This window comes from Amblyomma maculatum, chromosome 2, assembly GCF_055883805.1.
Source record: "Amblyomma maculatum isolate TAMU_Amacu chromosome 2, ASM5588380v1, whole genome shotgun sequence".
NCBI classification, from domain to species: domain Eukaryota; kingdom Metazoa; phylum Arthropoda; class Arachnida; order Ixodida; family Ixodidae; genus Amblyomma; species Amblyomma maculatum.
Genome location: NC_139345.1, coordinates 56,641,980 through 56,665,119, shown reverse-complemented (window position 1 = coordinate 56,665,119; position 23,140 = coordinate 56,641,980). Strand labels below are relative to the sequence as shown.

Below are 23,140 nucleotides of genomic sequence, written 5' to 3'. Positions count from 1 at the left end.
GGTCATCTATATCGCAACTGCTCTTACCATTGGCTGAGTCTGCAGGGTTTTATGACTGACGCTCCTCGCCCTCTTTATGGCAAACGCCCGCAAGAAATCCAGGAGTTTACATTACTGGTTGTTCCTCTTAACCGCCCCCTCTCCCCTCATCTAGGCGCCAGTCCTATTCACCTTTTCGGCATTTTTCCCCGAACCATCCTATACCTTGCGAGCTGGTCCGGCCCAAGTCTCCTAGTACCCATCGTGGACTAAGAACAACGACCTCCGGGGATATAGCCGGAATTGACTGCACTTTTGAACATCGTCCACCGACGCCGTGTACTGAAGCAGCTAACTATACCCCCGTTCGTCGACGATACCGAAATCTTTTCTGCCGACTTGGCAGTGTGTACTGGCGGTCAAGCGGTTGACTTGGGCGCTGATTACTCACTCTAAAAAGTGGTGACGCTATCGCACGGACCTCAGCGTTGAACGGCAGGTGGTCATTTAGTCACGCTTACTTTAAGATGTTGCACTAGATGCAATCCGCGAGGTTACTTTTCAGATGTGCTTCGCTGTTTTGGGTGAGAGCTCTCGGGAACTGATCATTCGGATAGACGTTCTTCGTAAATATCGATGAGTTATTCACCTTTTCGAGCTTGCAGTTATACTTTCTATTACTCAAGAAAAACTGGCCGACGAAAATGAACGATGAGTCCTGTCTTTACTTATTTACGCTGACAACGTTCATATACCGTCTTGATCAAGTAAGCAGTCATAGTTACCTGTGCTCAGGGCATCGCTGAAGAAAACTTATTTTTCTCCTTTGGATGCAAATGTGGGGCTTCACGATAGGACTACTCATGTCCTCATTACCATATAGCACCATAGACTACCTCGGCACCGTGCGATTCCTTATTCCGAAACGATGAACGCTGCCACCGAGTATCCGTCTGTGAGATTTAGGCTGACGTTCCAAATCGTATACCTCCGCTAACTAGCAAGCTCAACTCTTACGAAAATTTGTCAACATCAGAGAAGTGGCTTTTCAGCGTTCTTTGTCAGACTGTCTCGCTCTGTCGGATACGGCTTAGACGACAGTCAGCAACAATCGCATTATAACAAAAGACACTAAAAGACTTGTGCGGCAACACCGCTACTGAGAGTTTTCAACGGAGATTGGTTTCGCCATCAGGTTCAGCAAAGCTTTGAAGATGTTACGATACAACTCTCAAGACGTCCTTAGGTATCTCCCGTAGTGCTAGTAGAGAAAAAAATAGATGGACCTTTACGTGTACGCGTCGACTACAGGAAAATAAACAAATCGACAAAAAAAGACGTTGCATTCTACTAGTAAACATGGTGCCCACAGCCGCAACATTGGCGAGCAGCAGCGCCGTTATAACGCGAAACCATTAACTTTCATTCTCTCAACTATAAGGTTTCCGTGCCAAGGTCCCTACGGTCGTCAGAGTTCTGGGTGGGGCCCGTCGTCGACGGAAATGCTGCGCCACGAGGGCGAGTCACTCTCAAGTGCCAGACGTGACCGGGTTATTCTCCTTAATAGCGGCCGCCCAAAATAATTGTTAGCCTGATTTTTCTTTTGTTTTTGTTGGGTTTCTGTGTACTGAGCCGAAGAATGAAACTCGTGGCGCTGAGGTGCCCATAGCAGAACGAGGTTGGGATAATATGTACGCTTACGACCTCAGTGGAAACTAATGCCTTATGCGTACTTATGTCTGCTGTGAGAGATCGAAGGCGTTGTTTACGCAGAAAGTAAGGATTTCTGCTTACTCCGTCTGGGGCCTTAGTGTTAAAAACTTAAATTTCAAGCTCTAGACCTGTTCTTAATCCGTAGTTGTCCGCAGATACCGAGACAGGCACAAAGGAAAGAGCGCCTTCCTTGCTCAGACAGACCGATCGAGAGGCATTACATAATCTGACTCAAGTGCGAAAAGTCGGCCATAATTCAGGCACGAACGAGCCAGGACTATTCGCTGAATTCGACGCGTCTGACACCGACACACAGCCTGAATGCTCGATGATGGTGCCAATTCGGTTAATAAAGGTAATAATACAACGCCGCACATTCCGAGTTCCCTCCACGGTCTGGGAAAGCAACGCCCGGATATAGGCTCATTATTAAGGGCCACGAATCTAATAAAAAATTCATATCTTTAACAAACAGCGCACCCTAAAAAAAAAAACTGACTCAGAAGGTTTGAACGACAAAAAGTGGTGTTATCCTATCTTTCAGTGTCCATGTCTTGAGGGTGCGCTGGATTTTTCCGAATACGAATTACCAACTAGCCCATTCTACCACTCTTGCAACACACAAAGTAGACACTTAAAGACAAGACTGAAACCAGTGAGAAAAAAAGGAAAAAAATGGTTTCGGATTGCTTCGTTCTGTATATATTGGCAGCCAAGATTGTTGAGCAAACTCGAAAAACCTCGCCGCGCACTCAGGTAACTGCCCTGGAATTCAATAGACCACACGACGTGCCCAGCCTCCCAAGTTCATTGCCTGAACTACTTTCAAATTCGCCGAATAGCGCCGACCACGTATCGCAAGTTCGGCATTGCGGTACCGTGTCGAACGTTTTATGTTTCATCACACAAAAGCGAACGGTCTGCTCTTCTATAGCTTCTGCTATCTGAAAGACTGCTGTATATACGAGAACCAAACGACTCCACTATTTCAGATTTTTTTTTTTGTCTAGAAAAGAAAATACCGCACAATCCCAGTTCTTTTATCGCTAAGAAGTCAATGCATAAAGTTCTCATGAGCCCGTGTCTTGAAAGATGATAAGGACAGGTTATGTTGGTCAGCAAAATAAGAAAGGAAAAAAAAAAGGCGATTAGTATTCTGTGCGGGCATCGCTGTGGGCCATTAGAATGCAGCAAGGAAGGACCTATACGCTACGTTAATTTAGAAGGGTTCTTTAACGTGCAGTATTTTTGCACAGCTCATTAGCAAGCTTGCAGTCGTTTACAGCCCCGGTGTGCGCGCTACCACTTGGTACCAACATGCCTACCCCTGGAAGCAAACAGTTTGGACCCTGTCTCCATGACCTCCATCTCCCCATCTCCTAGACATCTCACAAAACGGAAAATATATTGCTGAATTTGCTCTTTTACAGACTAAATTACAGACAACTAATACATTTTTTTACACAACCTAATGCTACACAGACACTTTACAGATATGAATCCTGGCTGCTGACTCTGTCCTAAGCAGAGATGGTTCACTAATAAACACATGGGCTCTTTTTTCCACCTACTTCAGAGCCTCGGGGCAGTGACGTCAACATCCGGGTCAATACTGCAGCGAAGAGGGGTGGATGAAACTTAGACATTCTAGTGAACCGCGACAGCGCGGCTCATCGTTAAAAGTCGCCGTGCTGCATTGAATATATGCGTGTTCGCTGGTAATAAAACGACCTTGATTATGCATAGCGCCTTATTGAATGAAAAAAAAAAATCATTTCTTTAAAAACTGCAAAGCATAGCGCAAGATTTTGTAATGAGCCTTTCAGTTTGAAACTACAGAATTTTATGAAGCGTTGCCATAGCGGTTTTTCAATGAAGTAATTATGGTTGTGCGCGGCAATTACTGGTAGTATTCAATTATATTATTGCTAATTTCGAACTCACCAGAAACAATTTCAGAACTTCGTCTCGAAGTAAGCAGTCATGATATTATTGAAAAGAATAAATGAAGTCTTCGGGTAGCTCATTTGTTCAGCAGTGTCACAGCCTCAATGGAGTCCAGAGTACAAAGCTCTTCAACTACTTTAAGCATTTCTGCAAGCATGGATGTGATTACCGCCACAACTTACATCCCGCATTCAATCCCCCTCCCCTTCCCTTCCCACACCCCAGGAGTGTATCCATATATGTGTAGCTCATTCAGAGGCAGTATCGCTTACTGCCGAAATATATCATGCGGTGAATGGGGGTGTGTTTCCATTCGATTCCTCTGTGACCAGTTGCTGCTTTGAACGTTTTTAAGACCGACGAGGGAAATGAAAGCGAAAGGATGGTTTTAATAAGTCAGCCTGCGCGCTTTCAGTCAATGTCCGTGTATCTCGGCAGATTGCATATCTGTAAAAAGAAATGTTGAAATTATCGTTTCACTGGATAACAGGACGTGACGGACGAGGATACACGGAAAAATCTGCATTTGACTTTGTGCGGATGCGCAATGTGTCGGCAAACGCAGTCGGCCATAATGGACGGAAGCAAGGCTTCCTTGTAGGTGCCGAAAAGGCTCTTTTCGGATAGAGATAATGTTGGTGTCTATACACTGCACACGTGGCGCGCATGCACCAGCCGACTCGTGATGCAATGGCATTTGGGAGGTTAGCACGAAGAGGGAAAAAAAGGTTCCCTGGGCACACAAGAGCTTTTCCAACAAAAGAGTAAAACTTTGAAATATGTGTCCAGAAGACCTTGCACTCGCCCCATGAGCTACTTGTTTTTATCAGCATAAGGAAACAAAATTGAAAAGGCAAATATTTTTCTTTTTTAGGTTTTTTTTTTATATAGCCAATAAGCAGCCTTTCAATCATTTGCATCGCAAACGAGGCGATCTTAAGGCCCTTGCGAAGCGGCTGTTGTGTCGGCCGCACGCAACGGTGGCGGCAATGTTTGGGAGCGCCGGTTCTCTTGCTGCATCGCAAATCCACTAGGGCGCTTCTGATGCCAAGTGAGGACGCGGTGATGCTCCATGCATCGGAATTTTTACACTCTAATGAATGTGCCGGCGAAATATAAAAAGAAACCTACAAAAGAGGAAACCATCCACATAGCTTGCTCGAAGCGATAAACTCACCACCTCCGAGACTGCTTAAGGTACTCGCAGACATTCCTCTGGGCCGTGCATTCGATATCTTACCTCGTAAGCAGCATGCGGTCCAAGACTGTTGACAGCCGTTGTTGAGCGTTCGCAGATATTTGCATTGAATTTGATTCAGGCCTTTCAAAAGTGTTTTCTCCGCATTTAAAAAAAGGGGACAGGTAAGACCAACCCTCTTTAAGATATACTTTTCGAAAGGTGACGTTATTTCCACATGTATGACCTTTTCTGTCGTTCTATGACAACGTTTCTGTGAGCTGCTAGAGCTGCACAGTTGATCACATGCACAATACAGAATCTCTGCCCTAGCTAGCCCACACATAAGGTTTTATGAGTATTTGAACAACGTCATGTCATTAACACGTCGCGACAACCAATTCCTGTGGGGTGCTTTAGTTTGCAGCGCTTCGAAAATGTTCTTCCTGTGGGCCAACTGGAGCATTCTAAATGATCAGTCGTTGTGTGCAGTCTTGTGCATTTTGATTTAGGATTCTGTAAAAACATTTGTCGAAGACTCTGCCACTGAGTAAACAAAATAAAACATAGAAGCCATAGCCTTTATTTTCGCCAGCAGTGGCCTCGTTCCACTCGATGGCGTTTAATTTAAAAGCTGGAGCTTCATCGATGAACTCTTGCGGCCAGAAAAAAAACTGGCCAGGTGCCACGTTCACTCAGGGCTCATAAATTTAGCAAAGACAGAATGGTCGGCTTCCGGTCTGCCTCTTTGAATCCTTACGCGCGCTAATATATTCGAATAATCTGGTAGTAATGTTTGTTCCGTGAGGCACTGCGCGCTGCCGGGTATTACAAAGTGCTCAGAGTTCCTGTTTCAGAGTAGGTCACATGCCTCTAGGTTTACATGTAAATACACATGCTCAAGAGAGCCAGACATACTCATGAAAGTGGTACTACTTCCTATTATACCTTAATGTGTACTGTGCGTCGAAATGATGGTCTATTCGCTAATCCCAAGCATTTGGTACTGATTCCTTCATTTAGGTTAAAAAAGTTAAAGAGGAAAGTTTAAATGAAATTTTTACTTATGATGACCTCCTCCCCGTTTTCAAGAATAAAACGTAATATATACCTTTTTCTTATGCGGCCAAATACTTTCGATCGCATGAACGAAATGCGCTGTACAACTCGCCCTTATGCATCGTCGAAGCTTCCCGTGTGTTTTTCTTATCGAAACTTGAAGAGCGAGTCAGCGATTTGCTCACTCATAGTATGAGCACGCTGCGCGTTATGTGCCTTTCACTGCAATTCTTCTGACTCTTTGCTCCATTGACTAACTGAGCAAGAAGAGAAAAAATAAAAATAAAAGGTTTGAAGCGTGCTCTGAAAGGCGCGGCTAAACTTGGCTGCTGCATTGTTTTATTAGTAAATAACTAGTTCGATCCTTCCGCTGTTGTCAAAGAAGCAGTGGAGACGTTTTGCGCATGAAATGACAATGATTTGTGCAGCATCCCATATTTCATGTCACTGAAATTCTTCGTTCTTCTCCGAATCGCGAAAGGCCATATTGTAAAGCTGTATTCAAAACGTGATTACCTTTCCTGCTTACTAAAAGCGCACAAAATGCCACTTGCCGCATTGGTTGGGCTGAAATTTCACTACTAATATTGACGTAAACGTCCCCTGAAAAGGAGATGAAACGAGGTGGTATGAAAATATTGCCTAACAAGTTGTTCGCCGCGGTATTGATGTTTTCGTATTGGTTCATGACAAGAGACAGATTTGCAATGTGCGAAAAAATAATTTGCTGCTGGGAGTCGCGTGGTTATACTTTGACAAACTGCTGCACATGGTGGTTTACACAGCTGCAAGTGCGGATGAAGATGAAAAAAAAATCATAACGATATAATCAAGTATAGGGATGGGATGGAAATGATGGCGGGGCTTGAATGCATTTTCTAAACGCTGGAATGGAAATTTCTTCTAGTCGGAGGCTTTACCAGCCGTCCACATGCGCATATATGTTTGTGCAAGCTAGCTCGCACACTCAAGAAATTCCTGGTTGCCTCGTTTAAGCCGTCCGTGACAGCTCAACTCAACTTTCTGACAATAGCTGACGACAGACCGAAGTCACACCTGGTCTGACATTATGCTGCCTGGTATGAGGAGATAAACCGAACCGCCTCTGATGCTTTTCCTCCGAGAGCAAGAAACTTGAAATTGCTGTATCATTTTTGTCCAAGGGTTTCGGTGTACCATACGTTGTAATCAGCGATGAAAACTGGAATAAATATGAGATGTCGAACAGTAGCACCCGACATAGCATTGTATAACTTTATTTTCTGATGTGGACTATTCAGATGTGGCTCCTTCTTCCACGGCACATCATAGCTGATAATTGAGTCATCAAAGAAAATGTTATTTCTGTCTCTGATGCTTTGTGATGCTTTGTATCCAGTATTTTTCGTGCCAGTTTCGATTCACTGCGCTTTCCGCGGCTGAACACGTTTTCCTGACAGACATACAGCCCTCAGATGCCTCATGTTGGGAAAGACTCGGAGAAGAAGCTTAAGTTGCACAAGCAGGCACAAACTAAAAGATGAATCTAATGAAAAACAAGGCGAAATATATAAAAGGAGAGGAGTCACAAAAAGGGGAATACAGAGAAAAAGCCTTCCCAACATTTCCAGCTGGAAAGACTTGTTCGCTGACAAGCAGCGTTCACTGCGAACAAGCCGCTGACACTAACAGTAAAAAAAAAGAGCTCAGAAAGCGAATGGACTGCCAACATCAAGGCATGGTTCGGGCAAATTAAGGCTATACCACAACCAAACAGGGAGGGTGAGCAGTGCGGTGTCAAGTCGAGAGTAAATTAATTAGAGGCTGGTGCAGTGCAGCGGATTGTGTAATGAAACTGGAAAATGAGGGAAAGGGGATTATCGGGGAGATACTAGCGTTTTCTGTATATTACAATGAGAATTAAGAAAAGCAGGGGTGCCCGACTGAGTGCATTAATTTGCATTTTGTATAGCGGAGAAATAAAAAAGGTTCTTTAAGTTCCTGTGACGCGCTTGTTGTTCCCAATTTGCATAGGCACGCAAAGCCACGTCGATGCCTTCACCAGCGCCGCCTACTACTATGCAAGAATTCACAACATCTGCTTGCAGTGACGTTATGCAGCTCAGGCCAAACAGGACTTTAACATCTTAATTTGCACAAAATGAAAAACAAATTACACGCACCCGAGAAAGAACAATAATGATTGAATAATCAGTTTATATAACTGTGAACAACCTCAAGTTCCGATAGAGTGTCCCACCGCTGAAAGAGACCCTCGTCACTTAAGTGCTAATTTCCCCTTTCCGCGTAGTGACGGCAAATCTCCCATCTCCTCCGCCCAATGCATGAGTGACAATAAAACACAGTCCAGCTTATTAGCTATATTTGGGTAGATCAGTGGTTGTTAGAGGTCTGCACCCTGGCAGTCTTGACCGACAGTAGCATGCTGGCTGTCACTGCATACGCTGGGCACGAGCTCTCAATAACGTCACAGACAGGAGGGCACCTTGTCGTCCTCGACATGCCCAAATGCACGCATGCCCAAAGGCTGACGTAGGGTGTCGGATGACCACCGCGAGACGGACATCCGATGAGTGATAGAATATAAATTACCGCTATCTAGGCAGGAGCTGGCGTAGACATTAAGTAGACAGACGGTAACATGTTAAAATGATGTTAAAATGATGTTGCGAGAGAAAACGACGGCGGCGGCCGCGTGACGATCAGTTTGATCGGTGCGGCGACGTACCGAGAGTACTCGGAGGCTGCGTGCCGACGTCTCGGCGCACACCTTTAAAGGGTATTGGTTCAAATTTTAGGTGAATATACTGTTTTATTTTAATGACCACTAGAGTTTCTAGGTGTACTAAAATCACATCGTTTCTTGTTGAAAATAAGAGACAAGCGCATGTTTTCTTCTTGTTTTTCCTTGAACTCGGGTACCTGGCGGCGGAGCCTCAAGGTACTGCTCCTCGGACGCTCTGACGTCCCCTATTTCTTTGCTTCCACACCGAAGTTCGACCACTCACTCGCCCCTTAACCTGCTACAACCGGCGCCTACTGCACTGCTTGCGCGCTACACGCTACGTAGAGGGCACGGTCGGAGTGCTGTGGCTTTCTGTAGTTGCTTGCGCTCACAGTATTTTGAACTCGAATGAGGCTCAAGCATTTGCAGAGCCAGAATAAGGGAGGAGGGGTGCGGAGCACAAATGTACTGTTTTGCTTAAAGTTATAACATTAGTACGGCGTGAGCAGAAGACTGCTCGCTTCTGCCTAGAACGTGCCGGAAACTGAGCAGACGCAATGGATGAGTGTTATTTAAGATCCAGTCAGATTAAACAAACATTTATTCGCGCCAGACCTACCTGTACTGTTGTGCTTTAGCAGTCTTTATCTAGTTTGAAGTGTTTTCTGAGAAGGCAATATATTTAAAAAAGACATGCCCGTACCAATTTCATGCTTACATGTACTCTCGACTACGGGAGCTGTAGATTTTTTGCTCCTACTTCGTATTTTCCCGTATTTTTGTGATCGGTTTCTAGGGGGGCAAATACCGTGCCATGCTAAGAGATGCTTTAAGAATGATTGGTCATATAGAACGTCTTTGATCAGATGCAGGAGTCAGGAGCGTATGCCTTGGAAGACGACGCAAGACACTGGTGAAAAGCGCAGCAACTTTCACGGTACTTTCCCTTTGTGCGAATGCACGGACGGCAGTGACGACGAACTGCTATTTGTCATCGACATGTATCGCATGCAAGGGCACATGGGGATGTAGTACATATTTTACGCTGGAGGCACCGCTCATAGGCTTGGAGTACTAGCAGAGTGCCAGAATTACATATTTTGAATGCGTAAGTTGTACGCATCATTTGACTCTCCGAAAAAAAAGCAGGAAGGTCCGACTCGTGTTCTACAGTATCCAACTCTGTTGGTGGTGGATATAAACGGCCATCAAAGATGCGCTGAAATGTCCCTTTCGGTGGTGCTTCACCTAAACATGCTGGCATCAACAGACAGACCGCATGAGGAACTAACGATTCCGGAGTCTTTCTTCGTTGCCGGAAGTGAATAAGACCGCGTTGACAGAACTGCCTGCGGAGTGCTCCGAACTGCTTCCGTTAAGTTATGACCATGAAACCAGCATACCATACCATACCATACCATACCATACCATACCATACCATACCATACCATACCATACCATACCATACCATACCATACCATACCATACCATACCATACCATACCATACCATACCATACAATGTCATACTGTACCGTACGGATATTTCATTATCGCTTTCCTTGCGCAACTTCCCCATCTCGCTCCACCAGGAGCGCCCAACTGAATCTTCCTACCCTTCACTGCCGTCGTATCAGACTTGATATCATATTTCTGTACAAACTCCTTCATGGCCACATTATGTGCCCTCAGCTCTTAGAGTACATCCTGCTGCGCGTTCCGCGAAAGAGCATGAGGGAATTCAGACCATTTCAGGTTTCTCCTCTTCATTCCCACTCCCCTCTGGACAGGATGCAGTGGTTATTTAACTCTTTTTGTCCTCACCTTGACATCTTCCAAAACTCGCTCTGTTCATTTACATTGGATGTTCGTAGCGTTGTATTCTAAATAGTACTTTATCACTTAAAACTCCCACTTTCTAGCCTTAAATTGTATTTACTTCACTTTTTGCTTTTTCTCCTGTTCAATGCTGTCTGTATCGTGAACTACTTTTTATCCGTTTCTTACTTATATTTCAACTTTAAACTTTATATTCGAATCTTACTGCCCCTTGTTCAATTTAACTTCTTTATTGTATTATTCTGTATTTCTAGCCTGTGTTTTAAGTACCATGCACTTGTTGCGCCTGGAAGGGTTGTTTATTTTATGTATATTTCTATATTACTATAATCAATGTCAGTTATTTGTTGTTGTTTTTTTTTTTGTCTTCTATCTTTTGTCTTTTTTTTTCTTTATTTCCTGGTGTGCTAAAAAATTCTCTCACTGTGTATATAAGTGATGCTACTCATTGTTTAATTACTTTCCGTGATACTTTTCGTCTGTTTCATTTCATGTATTATTTATTTCTTTTTTTGTGTTCTCTTTGTGTGTGTAAACATGTTTGTGCTTTTTCATTTTTGTTTCTTTTTTTTTTATTTGTGCTGCAGCACAAAGACCACATGGTTGTTCCTGCGCACATTAAATAAAGATTGATTGATTGATTGATTGATTTATTTATTGATTGATTATTACTATTATTATTATTATTATTATTATTATTATTATTATTATTATTATTATTATTATTATTATTATTATTATTATTATTATTATTATTATTATTATTATTATTATTATTATTATTATTATTATTAAAAAGGAATTCTGAGTCAGCTTTTCGGGCGCGCTTTGAGTCGCTCGTTAAAGAGAGGTGAGGAATTATCTCTAACGTGATTGAGACCAAGCGTATTCGCCTTTTGTCTGACACTTACAATAGCTATATGTATATAATTACACGAAATATGTCACCAAAGCCCGAAAAGCTGACTCAGAATTCCTTTTTCCGATACGGCGGCCTGCACATAACGTGACACGAGGGACGTTAAACGAAGTATATATCCCTTTCACGCTGCTTGTGGTTGCACGCAGACAGCCATTATATATGTTGCGACCAGCAGTGCCCCACTTCGGCCTTATTGAGGAAAAAGTGTTTCGAAAAGCGCAAGCTCCCTGGCGCGACCCAGATGTGCAGCCCTCCTCTGTGTCCAGGTTGTGATGCTATGATTCGCTTCGATTCTCTTTCTGCTCTTTTCATGCCTATTTAATTTCTTCTATAACACTTGGACATACACTAAAATACGTGTGAGGCAATATCGTCTTCGACAGTACTGCCACACAGCTTTGTCCTTAGTAAATTTCGCGGTGATATTGGTTTTCTCCTTTTCTTGTTCGTCGATGTCCCTCAGTGAGCGTTCTGGTTATCTCATTACATGCGTGCCATATTGCACTTTGTTTTTCGTGCTATGCTGGTTTCTGAGTGCCGCCAGTTTTTTCCTGTAGGAAATTACGAACACCTGCACTTTGTATTTGTCTCATGATGACCGTGCAAGGGAGCCCAGCTATATAGTTTATATATGGGCGTCGAAGTATAGCGCTACATGCAAACTGCAGCTTATTATCATGTCGTCCAGGCAGGCTTTAGAGTAGGTGGGAGGGGCAGGAGAAACTTGAGTAGGATGAAAACAGAAGATAAACCATTTTTGTCGTCGTGGACGGACTTCTTATTATAAAAGCCCAGCTCCTCGTTTCCTTACCTGCGTGCGGCGGACTAGCTGAATACCGTGGCAGAGAAGGGGACGAAGTAAGAGTGTTTAATGATAGCCTTAAGGAGATGCAGGTTAGTGGTTGTGGAATATTTCAAGAATATTAGGTGCAGTCTTCAGGAGCCTGTGCAACAGCTGGATGTTGAAGGAGGAAAGGTGAGGTGATGGCGCTATTGGTGGATAGGAGCAGGTGCTTAAACTCTGTAGCTGCTGTTATTAGACAGCTACCTCTCAACATGGTGTGTGGTGAGGCAGGGGTTCAGCGTACATGGACGCTACGCAAGGATAAATGCACTGTCAGAATCTGCCCCGCTATCCGGGAAGAGCGCCTGTCTCCAAAGACAACACGGTTTCGTCAGTGGCAGGTTATTGCATCTGCCCGCCAGTTTCAAAAGAGAGCAAAATTTCCGGGTACCCAGAGGCTACTTTAAGAGCCGGTAGAAGTGACAAGTGCGTACCTCCTGCGGAGATTAGGATGACCAGAACCTGTTAGGAGCATCTAAACGCTTGCTCCCGCTCTGTTCAATATATACCGCCTGGCGCCCTTAAATGGTGCGTATGTAGAGGCTGCATGGCTGATGGCGCCTGCTGTTGCTGTGGTGACACCTCAATGTTCGGGATGGCGCTAGCTCGCCTTGTAGTACTGACGAGTACTGGAGGAGTGCTGCGAATTTTAAACCTCAGAGGTAACTGTCTAGTACACTAGCATGTGGTAGTGCGCCTGGGCATCGCACATATATTAGCGTTGTTTGGTAGTGACCGCCATAATGGGATATCGGTACAACGGTGTCCACCTCACAGTATCATTCCTTTGCATTAGAGCGCCATGGAGGAGCTCTAAAAATTGAGTAGCACGTCCGGTTTCTAACTGATGTTTTGCCAGTTGCGCCAATGGGTATAAACACGTTCACAATATTCCTAGCTTAAAAGAGAAACAGTAGAAAAATTGGACTAGAGCACTCAGGGCCTGGCGTAGGACAGATGTTGCGTCTCTGTAAATTGTTTGAAAAGATAATGAGCGAATGTTGGCTGCTGTGGAACATCGAATATCAGTGGTATGAGGGAAGAAGCTGTACTTGAAGAAGGAAATGCGAGCATAAAAGGAATAGTTTATATTGTTACAACAGCAATAACATAACCTTGTGATACTTTGCACATACTTGGTTTTAAAATTCGTCGGGGGATTGTGCCATGTACCGCAAAAAAATTAAGGTGCTTCCTTTTTAGCATCTTTTAATGGCAGAAAACTGAAAGCGTCCCGACGGAAGGTATGCGGATATGTTGATGTCGCCGCAAAGTAGTGCGATATCAAAATAATTTCGTTCATAAATAAAATTATGGTTCTTAAAATAGAGGCTTCTCCAGAATTTTCGGGTATGCTTATAGTTTGAGGACACAGCCCGACAATTTCTCACTGAATCGTGTAGCTCTGATTCCATTTTTGCGCTTTGAAAGAGAAAGAACATCTGTTTTTTTTTTTTCTCTATATATTCTAAACTATTATATTCTGTACGTCTTCCTGGCTTCAGAAGGAACATATTGCTGTTCAGCGCATTTTGTCTTCCTTCTGCTTTACTCAATTTTGAATTCTTGTGCTCCAAATAATGTGAGGATGACGTCCGATGGTAGTGATAACTAAAATAAAGATTCAAGCTATTTTTTAGGAAGCTTACCTTTTCCTTGGCAATGTTTTATTTTCCACGCTTCGAAACGTTATGCAGAGTCCGCTCATTACTATGATATTCATTTCTCATTTATTTTTAATCCTTTACCAAAATGTTTTGACAGCACGGGGACTCGAACGAATATCGAATCCGCGAAAGTTTGGGAGTCAGTCGCTCCCGTTTCCGCAAAACCGACATCCTCGTTCCCTCTGCTCATATCACTCTCTGTTTTTTTCTATATCAATTTTGCATTGGAGCAAAAATATTTGATGAGACGCAAGCAATAGCGACGGCTGCAGGATGCTTCGTCGAATTTCCGGCATTTCCGGACCCCGGCGCTTTCGTAGTTCTTCCCCCGTTCTCTGTTCTTACCTCCGCTGGTATGTACGCACCTTACCGCGAATAACATCCGCGCCCGATCTCGCCGGCTTGCTTGGTGGTCCCGGCGCAGCCTCGCTCTGTCTCTGCTCGCCTCGTTCGGTAGTCGGAGGTGACGGCAATTCCGCTATTGCAATCAATGATCGATTCCATGTGGTTCCTCCTGCCCGGCAACAAGAGAGCGCTCTAGCAAGATGTCCTCTGGGCCAATGAGGTAGCTGTACCTTCTGGAAAATTCGGTTGTTGTTTTCATGTATTTTAAAAAGAATCCAGTCGGTGCGAAAGTTGCGATATCTTCGGGAATGAATTGATCGCTGTTGTTGAGGAGATATTCGATATTGATGTTGGAGCCGGGCGCATGTCATCACTTTCTTGGGAATTTAAAATTGAGGATAACAAAAGACGATGCAGGAAGTTGACCAGTATTTGTTCCGGATGGCTTCCTTCGCGTATGGATGCCTAAGGTGAGAAGTAAAAATCAAGAAATGATTGGAGAAGGCGAGAGTAAACGCACTTATAGACACTACCTGTCGTTGAGGCCAGTCGACGCCAAATTAAGAAGAAGTTCGCCTGAGAAGCCCTAAGAGAGCTGCGGCTACTGGTTAGAATCTTGCAATTTGTTGACAAGCAATTTTATGAGTGGTAAATCCTGGAACAAAACGTTTGAATTTCCACAGAGCACTGAAGCTGCAAAGAGGAGAGAATGGGTAAAAATTGGCCCTTCTCATTTAACACTGTCGCAACACGACATTTATTGCCTTCACAATGAAGTCGGTATGTTAGTAATGTTTTTGTTGCTTTAAATATTAAGACTATTCAGAATTTTATTTTTATGCAACAAATTCACGTGTTATTTACAGAGGTAATATAAGTTTTTTTGCACTTCAGCAGGGATCAAACCATGGTATTTGTCACGTTAAATTATAAACAAATTACTTAGGGTGATTTGGTCATGCGTCAGAGACCTCCTTGACGAAATCGCTGTGTCGACACTGTTGTTTGATGCTTGTTAGGTCAATCTTTTTTGTACATGTAACAAGAATCTGCAGCTTCTACAGGATATTGAGAATAGAAAAAAGGTGTTCCTCTCCGAATACTTTGTTTATCGCCATGCATCAACGAATTCCTGAAGCAAGTACACATATTTTGGGTATATATAATCAAACGAAAGATGCGCAAATAACTGAAATGAAAACCAAAACCTCATACTACAATGCACCGCCTTCACGTGCTTACTGTACACTTAGCCTGAAACTTGCAACATCAGGCCCGTTGGCGTTATTTGGGCTCTGAGTGGTGACTCCTATTGTGTAACACATGGTGTTTCCATTTTCGTTCCAGCATTGAAAACGTGCTTCTGCAATACACATAAACATATACAATGTGATGGTTGATTCAAATTGTCGCATATTATATTTTTCGACCTTCAACACAGGCTCGATTCCTGCAGCCACTCTGTCATTGCGCATCTTGCCACCTACGACGACAGTCATCTTCAAGAATGTTAAGAAGGACTGGAAAATCTTGCCGCAGTAATTTTCTCCTCAGGCAAAGGTGGACAAAAATTATAAAAATTTTAGTTTGACGAGAACACAAATAAACAAGGTACCCCTAGTGTCGGATAAGAAACTGCCGTAACAAAGAGCCGTCTAATTTTTATGGATGAGCAATTTGTGTCGACCGACGAAGTATAGCCCCCTCATCCGAGCTAATCCTGCTCTTAGGCGGGGTCCAATATACAAATAGTAATAGAAGGCATCAACGGCGGAGAAGGAAAACCGGTATGAGGGAGAGTTCACGTAACTTTACGCTGGTAATTAGCAATATATATGACGAGACTGTGAGAACGTTTTGCTTGAGGTTTTACGCTGATTGATAGTGCCAAGAGGTAAACTAAAATTATGGAAGGATAACGTCCAGCCGATTTCAGATGTGCGCCGAAAGAGAAATCAATTTTTCTCCTTCATAAAACCATACGAGAAAATTAAAAAAAAAATCTTCGGCTGCTTGTGCTCATCGCATGTCTTGCAGCTACTCCGAGCCCCGCCATGACGTTGTTTTGTTAGCAAGTTTGGCAGGGGCACCAATTGGTAGAAAAGCGCGTGAACACTGTAGGACACTATTACATAAAAAAGGTTGAGCAATGCTTTCAGATATTATACTTTTTTGTAATTTATTGCATGAAAAAGAATATTTAAGTGTACTGAATTTTGCCGCTAGGGGCCTAATGCCCAGTGTGTTATTGCTCTGCTAGAACACTGGAAGAGTGGTTTCAGCTATTCATCTCTATTTGTGTTATACAGTTGTAGTAAAGAAGAAATAGGAATTTTTTGTACAATGGTTGGCCTGTTTTCAAGGGTTGGCATGCGTATTTGGCTGTGAAGAGCAGTTACACTGTCAGGGCGTGAATACTAGGAATGTAGGAATTGGAGTTGCAGATTTCAGAAATCTTTCTAGTTTATTAGTTGGACATGTTTAGTAAGGATTGCACACTATGCAGCTGTGTTCGCGTACTGGGCGAATGAGGGTTTTTGATGTTGATAACCATGCTAGCAAGGTGATGTTGAAAATCCTCCAAGGTAGGCTGCAGCAGTATGTGGATCGGGAGCTTCCGGACGTGCAAGCTGGGTTTCGCAAGGGCAGAGGAACTAGAGACCAAATTGCCAACCTTCGCTGGATCATGGAAAAAATAAGAGAGTTCCAGAAACCCATCTACTTCTGCTTTATTGACTATGCGAAAGCGTTTGACTGCGTAGATCACAGCAGATTGTGGCAAGCTCTCCAAGAGATGGGAGTTCCAATTCACCTCATCTGTCTCCTCAGGAACCTTCATGAAGGGCAAGAGGCCACAGTCAGAACTGGGCATGGTCTTACTGATTGGTTTCCGATCGAGAAAGAAGTGAGGCAAGGCTGCATACTGTCGCCCTGCCTATTTAACCTATTTGCAGAGTGAATCATGAGGAAGGCCGGTCTGGACGAGTCTTCAGCTGGAGGGAAGATTGCTGGAAGACATATCAACAACCTTAGATATGCGGATGATACCACTTTAATGGCAGAAAGTGAAGTGGAACTCAAAAGACTTCTGATGCGCGTACAAGAAGAGAGTGAGAAGTTTGGGCTTAAACTGAACATTAAAAAGACAAAGATCATGGCGTCTTGCCTTGTCAAGTCCTGGATCATCAATGGACAAGAAGTGGAAGCTGTGACAGATTTTTTGTTCTTGGGCTCCAAGATTACCTCGGAAGGAGACTGCAGCCATGAAATTAGGAGACGCCTGCTTCTGGGAAAGAGAGCAATGGTTAGCCTTGACCGCCTAGTAAAGAGCAGAGACATTAGTCTGCCAACCAAGATCCGTATAACTCGTGCTATGGTCTTTCCAGTTGTGATGTATGGATGCGAGAGTTGGACTGTGAAAAAGGCTGACCGCCAAAGAATTGACGCGTTTGAATTGTGGTGCTGGCGAAGACTCTTGAGAGTTCCTTGGACTGCCAGAAGATCAAATCAGTCGATATTGTCAACCATAAACCCTGACTGCTCATTGGAGAGTAAAATTCTAAAGTTAAATCTCAGCTACTTTGGTCATCTGATGAGAAGATAGGAGTCGCTGGAGAAAGATTTGATGTTGGGAAAAGTTGAGGGTCGCAGGAGAAGGGGTAGGCAGCGAACGCGGTGGTTAGATGGCATCCTCGAGGCACTGCAGATGAAGTTATGTGATATTAGTAAGATAGTGAGAGACCGGAAAGCGTGGCGTGACATGGTCCATAGGGTCACGAAGAGTCGGACACGACTGAACGACTGAACTGAACTGAACTTTACCTCACGGGGTGCTGCGGCAAGTTTCCTGCGTAAGAACCATAATTTTCTCCCCGCTTTCCCACAACTGCTGTTTCTGTGTATATCCCATTTTAATGTGCTAGTAAATTTTAATCCTAAATATTTCACTGCGATTATGTCAATGCAGTACCACTAATACCTTTCCATGTCATAGTATAACACGTCATGCCTTGTGATACCACCATACCATACCTTCCCACACTACTACTATGCTATTCCTTAATATGCCTTGCATGCTGCGCATTTTCATATTACACAGCCGATTTCATACCAAGTGCGGCCATATGAATTCATACTCGACATTGAACAGTAAAAATAACATATAGCATGTAATTAGAGTAGCACAATTGAAAAGAAAGGAAAAGAACAAAAGAAATTTTTAATCAGAGTCCTAAAACTGAGGAAGGAAGGGGCCTGTAAAGAAAGTCCATGACACAGTTGACTGTGTCCTTTTGATAAGGCATACTTCTTGTTCACGGTGCCTGAGATAGTGCCTAGGATAGTGGGGTCGTAAACGTCACCTCTCCATTATGAAGAGATGTGAAAAAATTGGCAGGGATTATCATTTCTTTTCGTTTTGATTTAATGCGGTGTAATCACTGTTTTTCGTGCAATATTTACCTGACACAAATTTTATGTGGCCATGAACCTAGTGCTCTGCATTGTACATGTCGCACCGTCTGGAACTCCCGCCTCAAATGGCGGAGGGTTGCGCGCTGCCTCCGCGGTCAAGAGGGATGCAACGGTGCGCTTGGTTCGGAGGACACGGGTTTGTTTCTACTTTTGACACTATCTGAGAGCTGTTCTGAAAAACGGCAGAACTCCTACCTAAACCTCTTAATAAACGAGCCAATTGCACCCGCCGTGGTGACTTAGTGATTGAAACGCTTGGCTACTGAGCCCTAGTGCCTGAATTCAAAACTGACTGGTTTTAATGCGCTCCAGCGGTTTTCCATTTTTTTTTCAGCGCCACTCTTATGCGTCCGTTCATCGGAAAAACCGCGTCATCGTTGCTGCCGCTGCCAATGCAAGAGAGATAAGAGTTATTAAACGTGAGAGTGTCACGATCCAAAAGGGAACTAAGCAGATGACATGCATACATACATACATACATACATACATACATACATACATACATACATACATACATACATACATACATACATACATACATACATACATACATACATACATACATACATACATACATACATACATACATACATACATACATACATACATACATATGCGTCTCTCATAGCCTAAGTCGCTTTGGGACGTTAAACCCTACAAACCAACCAACCGTACATACATACATACACACATACATACATACATACATACATACATACATACATACATACATACATACATACATACATACATACATACATACATACATACATACATACATACATACATACATACATACATACATACATACATACATACATACATACATACATACATACATACATACATACATACATACATACATACATACATACATACATACATACATACATACATACATACATACATACATACATGCATACATACATACATACATACATACATACATACATACATACATACATTCGTATAAGTATCTCAAATTCTTGGCCTCAATATATCGTAAAACGTTTAATAGCTGCGCACACATTTCGCAATATTTATCACCATAATCGTCCTCAGTGCGTTTAGTAGGAAAACACTGCAAAGGTCATGGTCAGTCATTCATCGCCCTCTCTATTGGCTGGCAAACTTCTAAGACTTGTCAGAGAGACTCGCTCGTTGAGGCCGCTATACCAGACTTACTTTGAACTATCCACGCAAGACCTCGTTGTCATGACCTCACGAAACAACTTAGCCAATCAAAGCAAAGGCACAACAAAGATCGGCCAAGAGTCTCAGTTGCCGGTGGTCAGCGATGGGCGCTTTAGCACTAAACGAAAACAGAAATCCCAAGCTGCAAGTTCGCGTACCAGCTAACCGCTCTACTCCTCAAGGTTCGTTCGCAGCTGACTGAATAATTTTTATGCGTATAAAAATGACAGAATAACTGCGATATAAAGGTCCATATTTGGTCGGAGATGGCGTATTCATGTAAAATGAGGCTCCCAATCGGCTACTGTAGGTACGCTGGCATGGCTGCACCTCTTGAAATATTAATGAATACATGTCCAAATGAGGATCCGAATCGGCTACTGATGGTACGCTGGCATGGCTGCACCTCTTGAAATATTAATGAAATGTCACATTGAAAAACATGCTGAAGAAAATGAAACCCGTACACCTGAGATGGACTGGGGATTTGTCACTAGTCACTACTAGTGTCAGTAGTCTCGCATGCGGGGAATGCAAATATTCATTGACGTTGTGCAGTATTTAACACCTGCTATTTATTTTAGTTCAACATACGCTACTGCTGACATGGCTAATAATAATCACAGTTAGATTATGCAACCTTATTTCTACAATGTGAACCGTTTTTGTCATCTTCTGGCATAGTATAAAACGTAAATAAAAGCAAAAGAACGTCAACAATTCATAATAATTGTAGACAAGATAAAGCTAAGCGTTAGCCCCATGTTTGTTGTCTAGGCAGGGAATCAAGTCAAACTAATAGCTTCGACCAGATGCTAAAGTGCCTGCGCTATACTAGCAAAATATCGAACAGAGCTCGAGCCGAAGCTATATCTCGATCTGAGATAGCGTTTGTTATATCCGCCGCACGAAGAATGTCACTTATTAGCGTAGCAGTCTTTTCTTTTTATTATGCCAACGCATACGCCGTAACAGAACTGTATATTGTCGCCACCCAAGTTCAAGTATCTTTCCTCATTTTCTTCCCCCTTCCCATTTATCTCTGCAGATGCCACAGTCACAATCCTGATGCTGCTCAACAGTCTCAACAGCTGCGTGAACCCATGGATCTACCTTTTCTTCAACCGTAACCTGCTACAGGCGCTGCGGTTGCGCCTCTGCCACCGCTGCTCTCACAAGGCGGACGTGGGAAGCGCCGCTTCCAGCCTAGTCTCCGCGCCCAGCTCTCGTAACGTCGCGGCCACGAAGAACTCAGTCAGAAATATCTCCTTTTCGCGATCACACACCGCTGAGAGGTTCGGAAGAAGAGTGTGAAAAGAAACTCTCGCAGTGCGTTGCTTCTGGCTGTAAATAAAAGAAAATACTCTTGGTTGATAGCTTTTAGGTTGAAATAAGAAAGAAGCCCCGTTTCGTATGAGATTCGCGCTAAAAAACGAAAATTGCAGCTCTCGAGACACATGAGTGGAGCGGGAGTGAAAAACTGGCCTGGGGTGTGAGGACGTCACTTTCTGCGCGCAAGTGGTGATGGCGCCCATTGTGCACGCGCATACTCGCTCATCAGTTCAACGAAGGTAGCTCCGGGGCTGATTACCAACATGTGTACGACGCTGCATTAAGGGACAACCGGACAAATATGGTTCGTGTGCGTGGCGTTCAACAGCCTGAAGAAGGCAAAAAGACAATATAATAACGCAAACATCATGCGTGCGTGTCTTCATTTCAGGACCATTGGGCTCATCGACGTGACCCTCACCAGCTCAGCATAATGTATTGCCAGAGTCTTCGTCTTCTGACTGCTTTAATGCTTGCTTTATGATGCTAATCGTTGAAGTTCTTAAGTTTTGAAGCTTTAATAAGAATAATGACAACTGCGAGAAGAAACGGACTTATGCTTTCCAACGAAAGTGTGCGCCCGAACAAAGAAGCCGTTTTGTATCACTTCTTCAATAACGGTTTACTGCCACTAAGCAACTCAACAGTTGTTCATCGGCTATGCTAACATGTAATCGTGTTTACATGTTACCTTTGTCATCATTGTGCGTAACGTGTGCGTGTGCTATGTAAGTCAACCAAAATATTGTTTTTGAATTACGTGGAGTTATATACTGGAGATTTTATTACGAGGGAAAATACGCATAACTCAGGGCTGACAGCTGTCTTTTTTTTTCCTCGAGAAAGCGTGGTGCCCATGACACCATTTCACACAGATCGGATAATGTTCTACATCCATGGTAAGTAGCATAACTAGCCCAATGTGCAGTCCGCTTGATTTCGCTGCGAGTGTCCTAACCGGCAAATCATTATCTCTACATATTTGTGCTTTTGTGTATAATGTTATTTACTTTTAAAGTCTTAAAAAAGAAGAATAGAGTTCAGGCGTTCGGGGATGACAAATTAAATGGAGTTATCAGAAGTGTAATACAAAGATGGAAAGACGCCAATCTTACGTCCTCGGTAGGTTTGCGGGCGTCTCTGCGCCACTGTGGTACTGATTTGAACAGTTTAAACTTTCAACGGGAATATCACATTTCGTCATACCACATCTGTGCGGAATGTGAGAGATTTCTATTTTCAATCCGGGTGATGTATAAATGGGTATAAACACTTGTTTGTTGCTTCTGGATAAATAAAGCGCACATTTTGTGCCTCTCTGCGCAACATTATGACCAACATCATACATTATACATAAGAAGTTAAGACGTCGGAGTAGTACCGGAGTGTTTTCAAACGCGAGAGACTACGAGGTGTCCTTATAACGTTTTCTTGGCATTTTTAATGTAAATGTATTTTCGAAATAGCATTGTTGAGTGTTATAATATAATAAATAAGTTTCTTCTGAACATGGATGGTGAAAGAATATATTGAAGAATCCTTAGCCTTTGTCATAAATCACGTAACCAGGCAATACCGCTTCAAAAGAAGTTTCATTAATCTGGATGTAGCTTTGGGGCATTCACACCGCTTATTACTTAAGCCATCAGAACTCAGGGGTGCGCGATTTCAGCTAAATTCGAACCTCGGTCAGGTACTTGCATGAAGCAGTTAAAACAAAACACTCATGAATCTAAAAGCACGTCTCTAATTGTATGCGGCACAATGGCAGAAAAATATTTTTGTTAAATGCTTGGTGTTCGAAACGGTGCTAAAACAGAAAATACAATTTAAGGTCACAAGAAGCTAAAGAAAACATTGTACTTACTGTTTTACTCGCATCAGCAAAAGCACATGGATATTTTGGGACATACTTGTCCGAGGCAA

The 23,140-nt window shown here is 43.2% G+C and overlaps 1 protein-coding gene across 1 annotated transcript in view; it reads left to right on the top strand.

Annotated features, from left to right (window-relative positions):
* The window catches only part of LOC146198705 (oxytocin receptor-like), a 66,354-nt gene extending 45,158 nt beyond the window's left edge, over positions 1-21,196 (top strand). The window contains exon 2 of the mRNA XM_084592633.1: positions 20,931-21,196. Within this exon, the coding sequence (XP_084448759.1) occupies positions 20,931-21,196 (266 nt within the window). The remainder of the gene's footprint in view (positions 1-20,930) is intronic.
* The last annotated feature ends 1,944 nt before the right edge of the window (positions 21,197-23,140 follow it).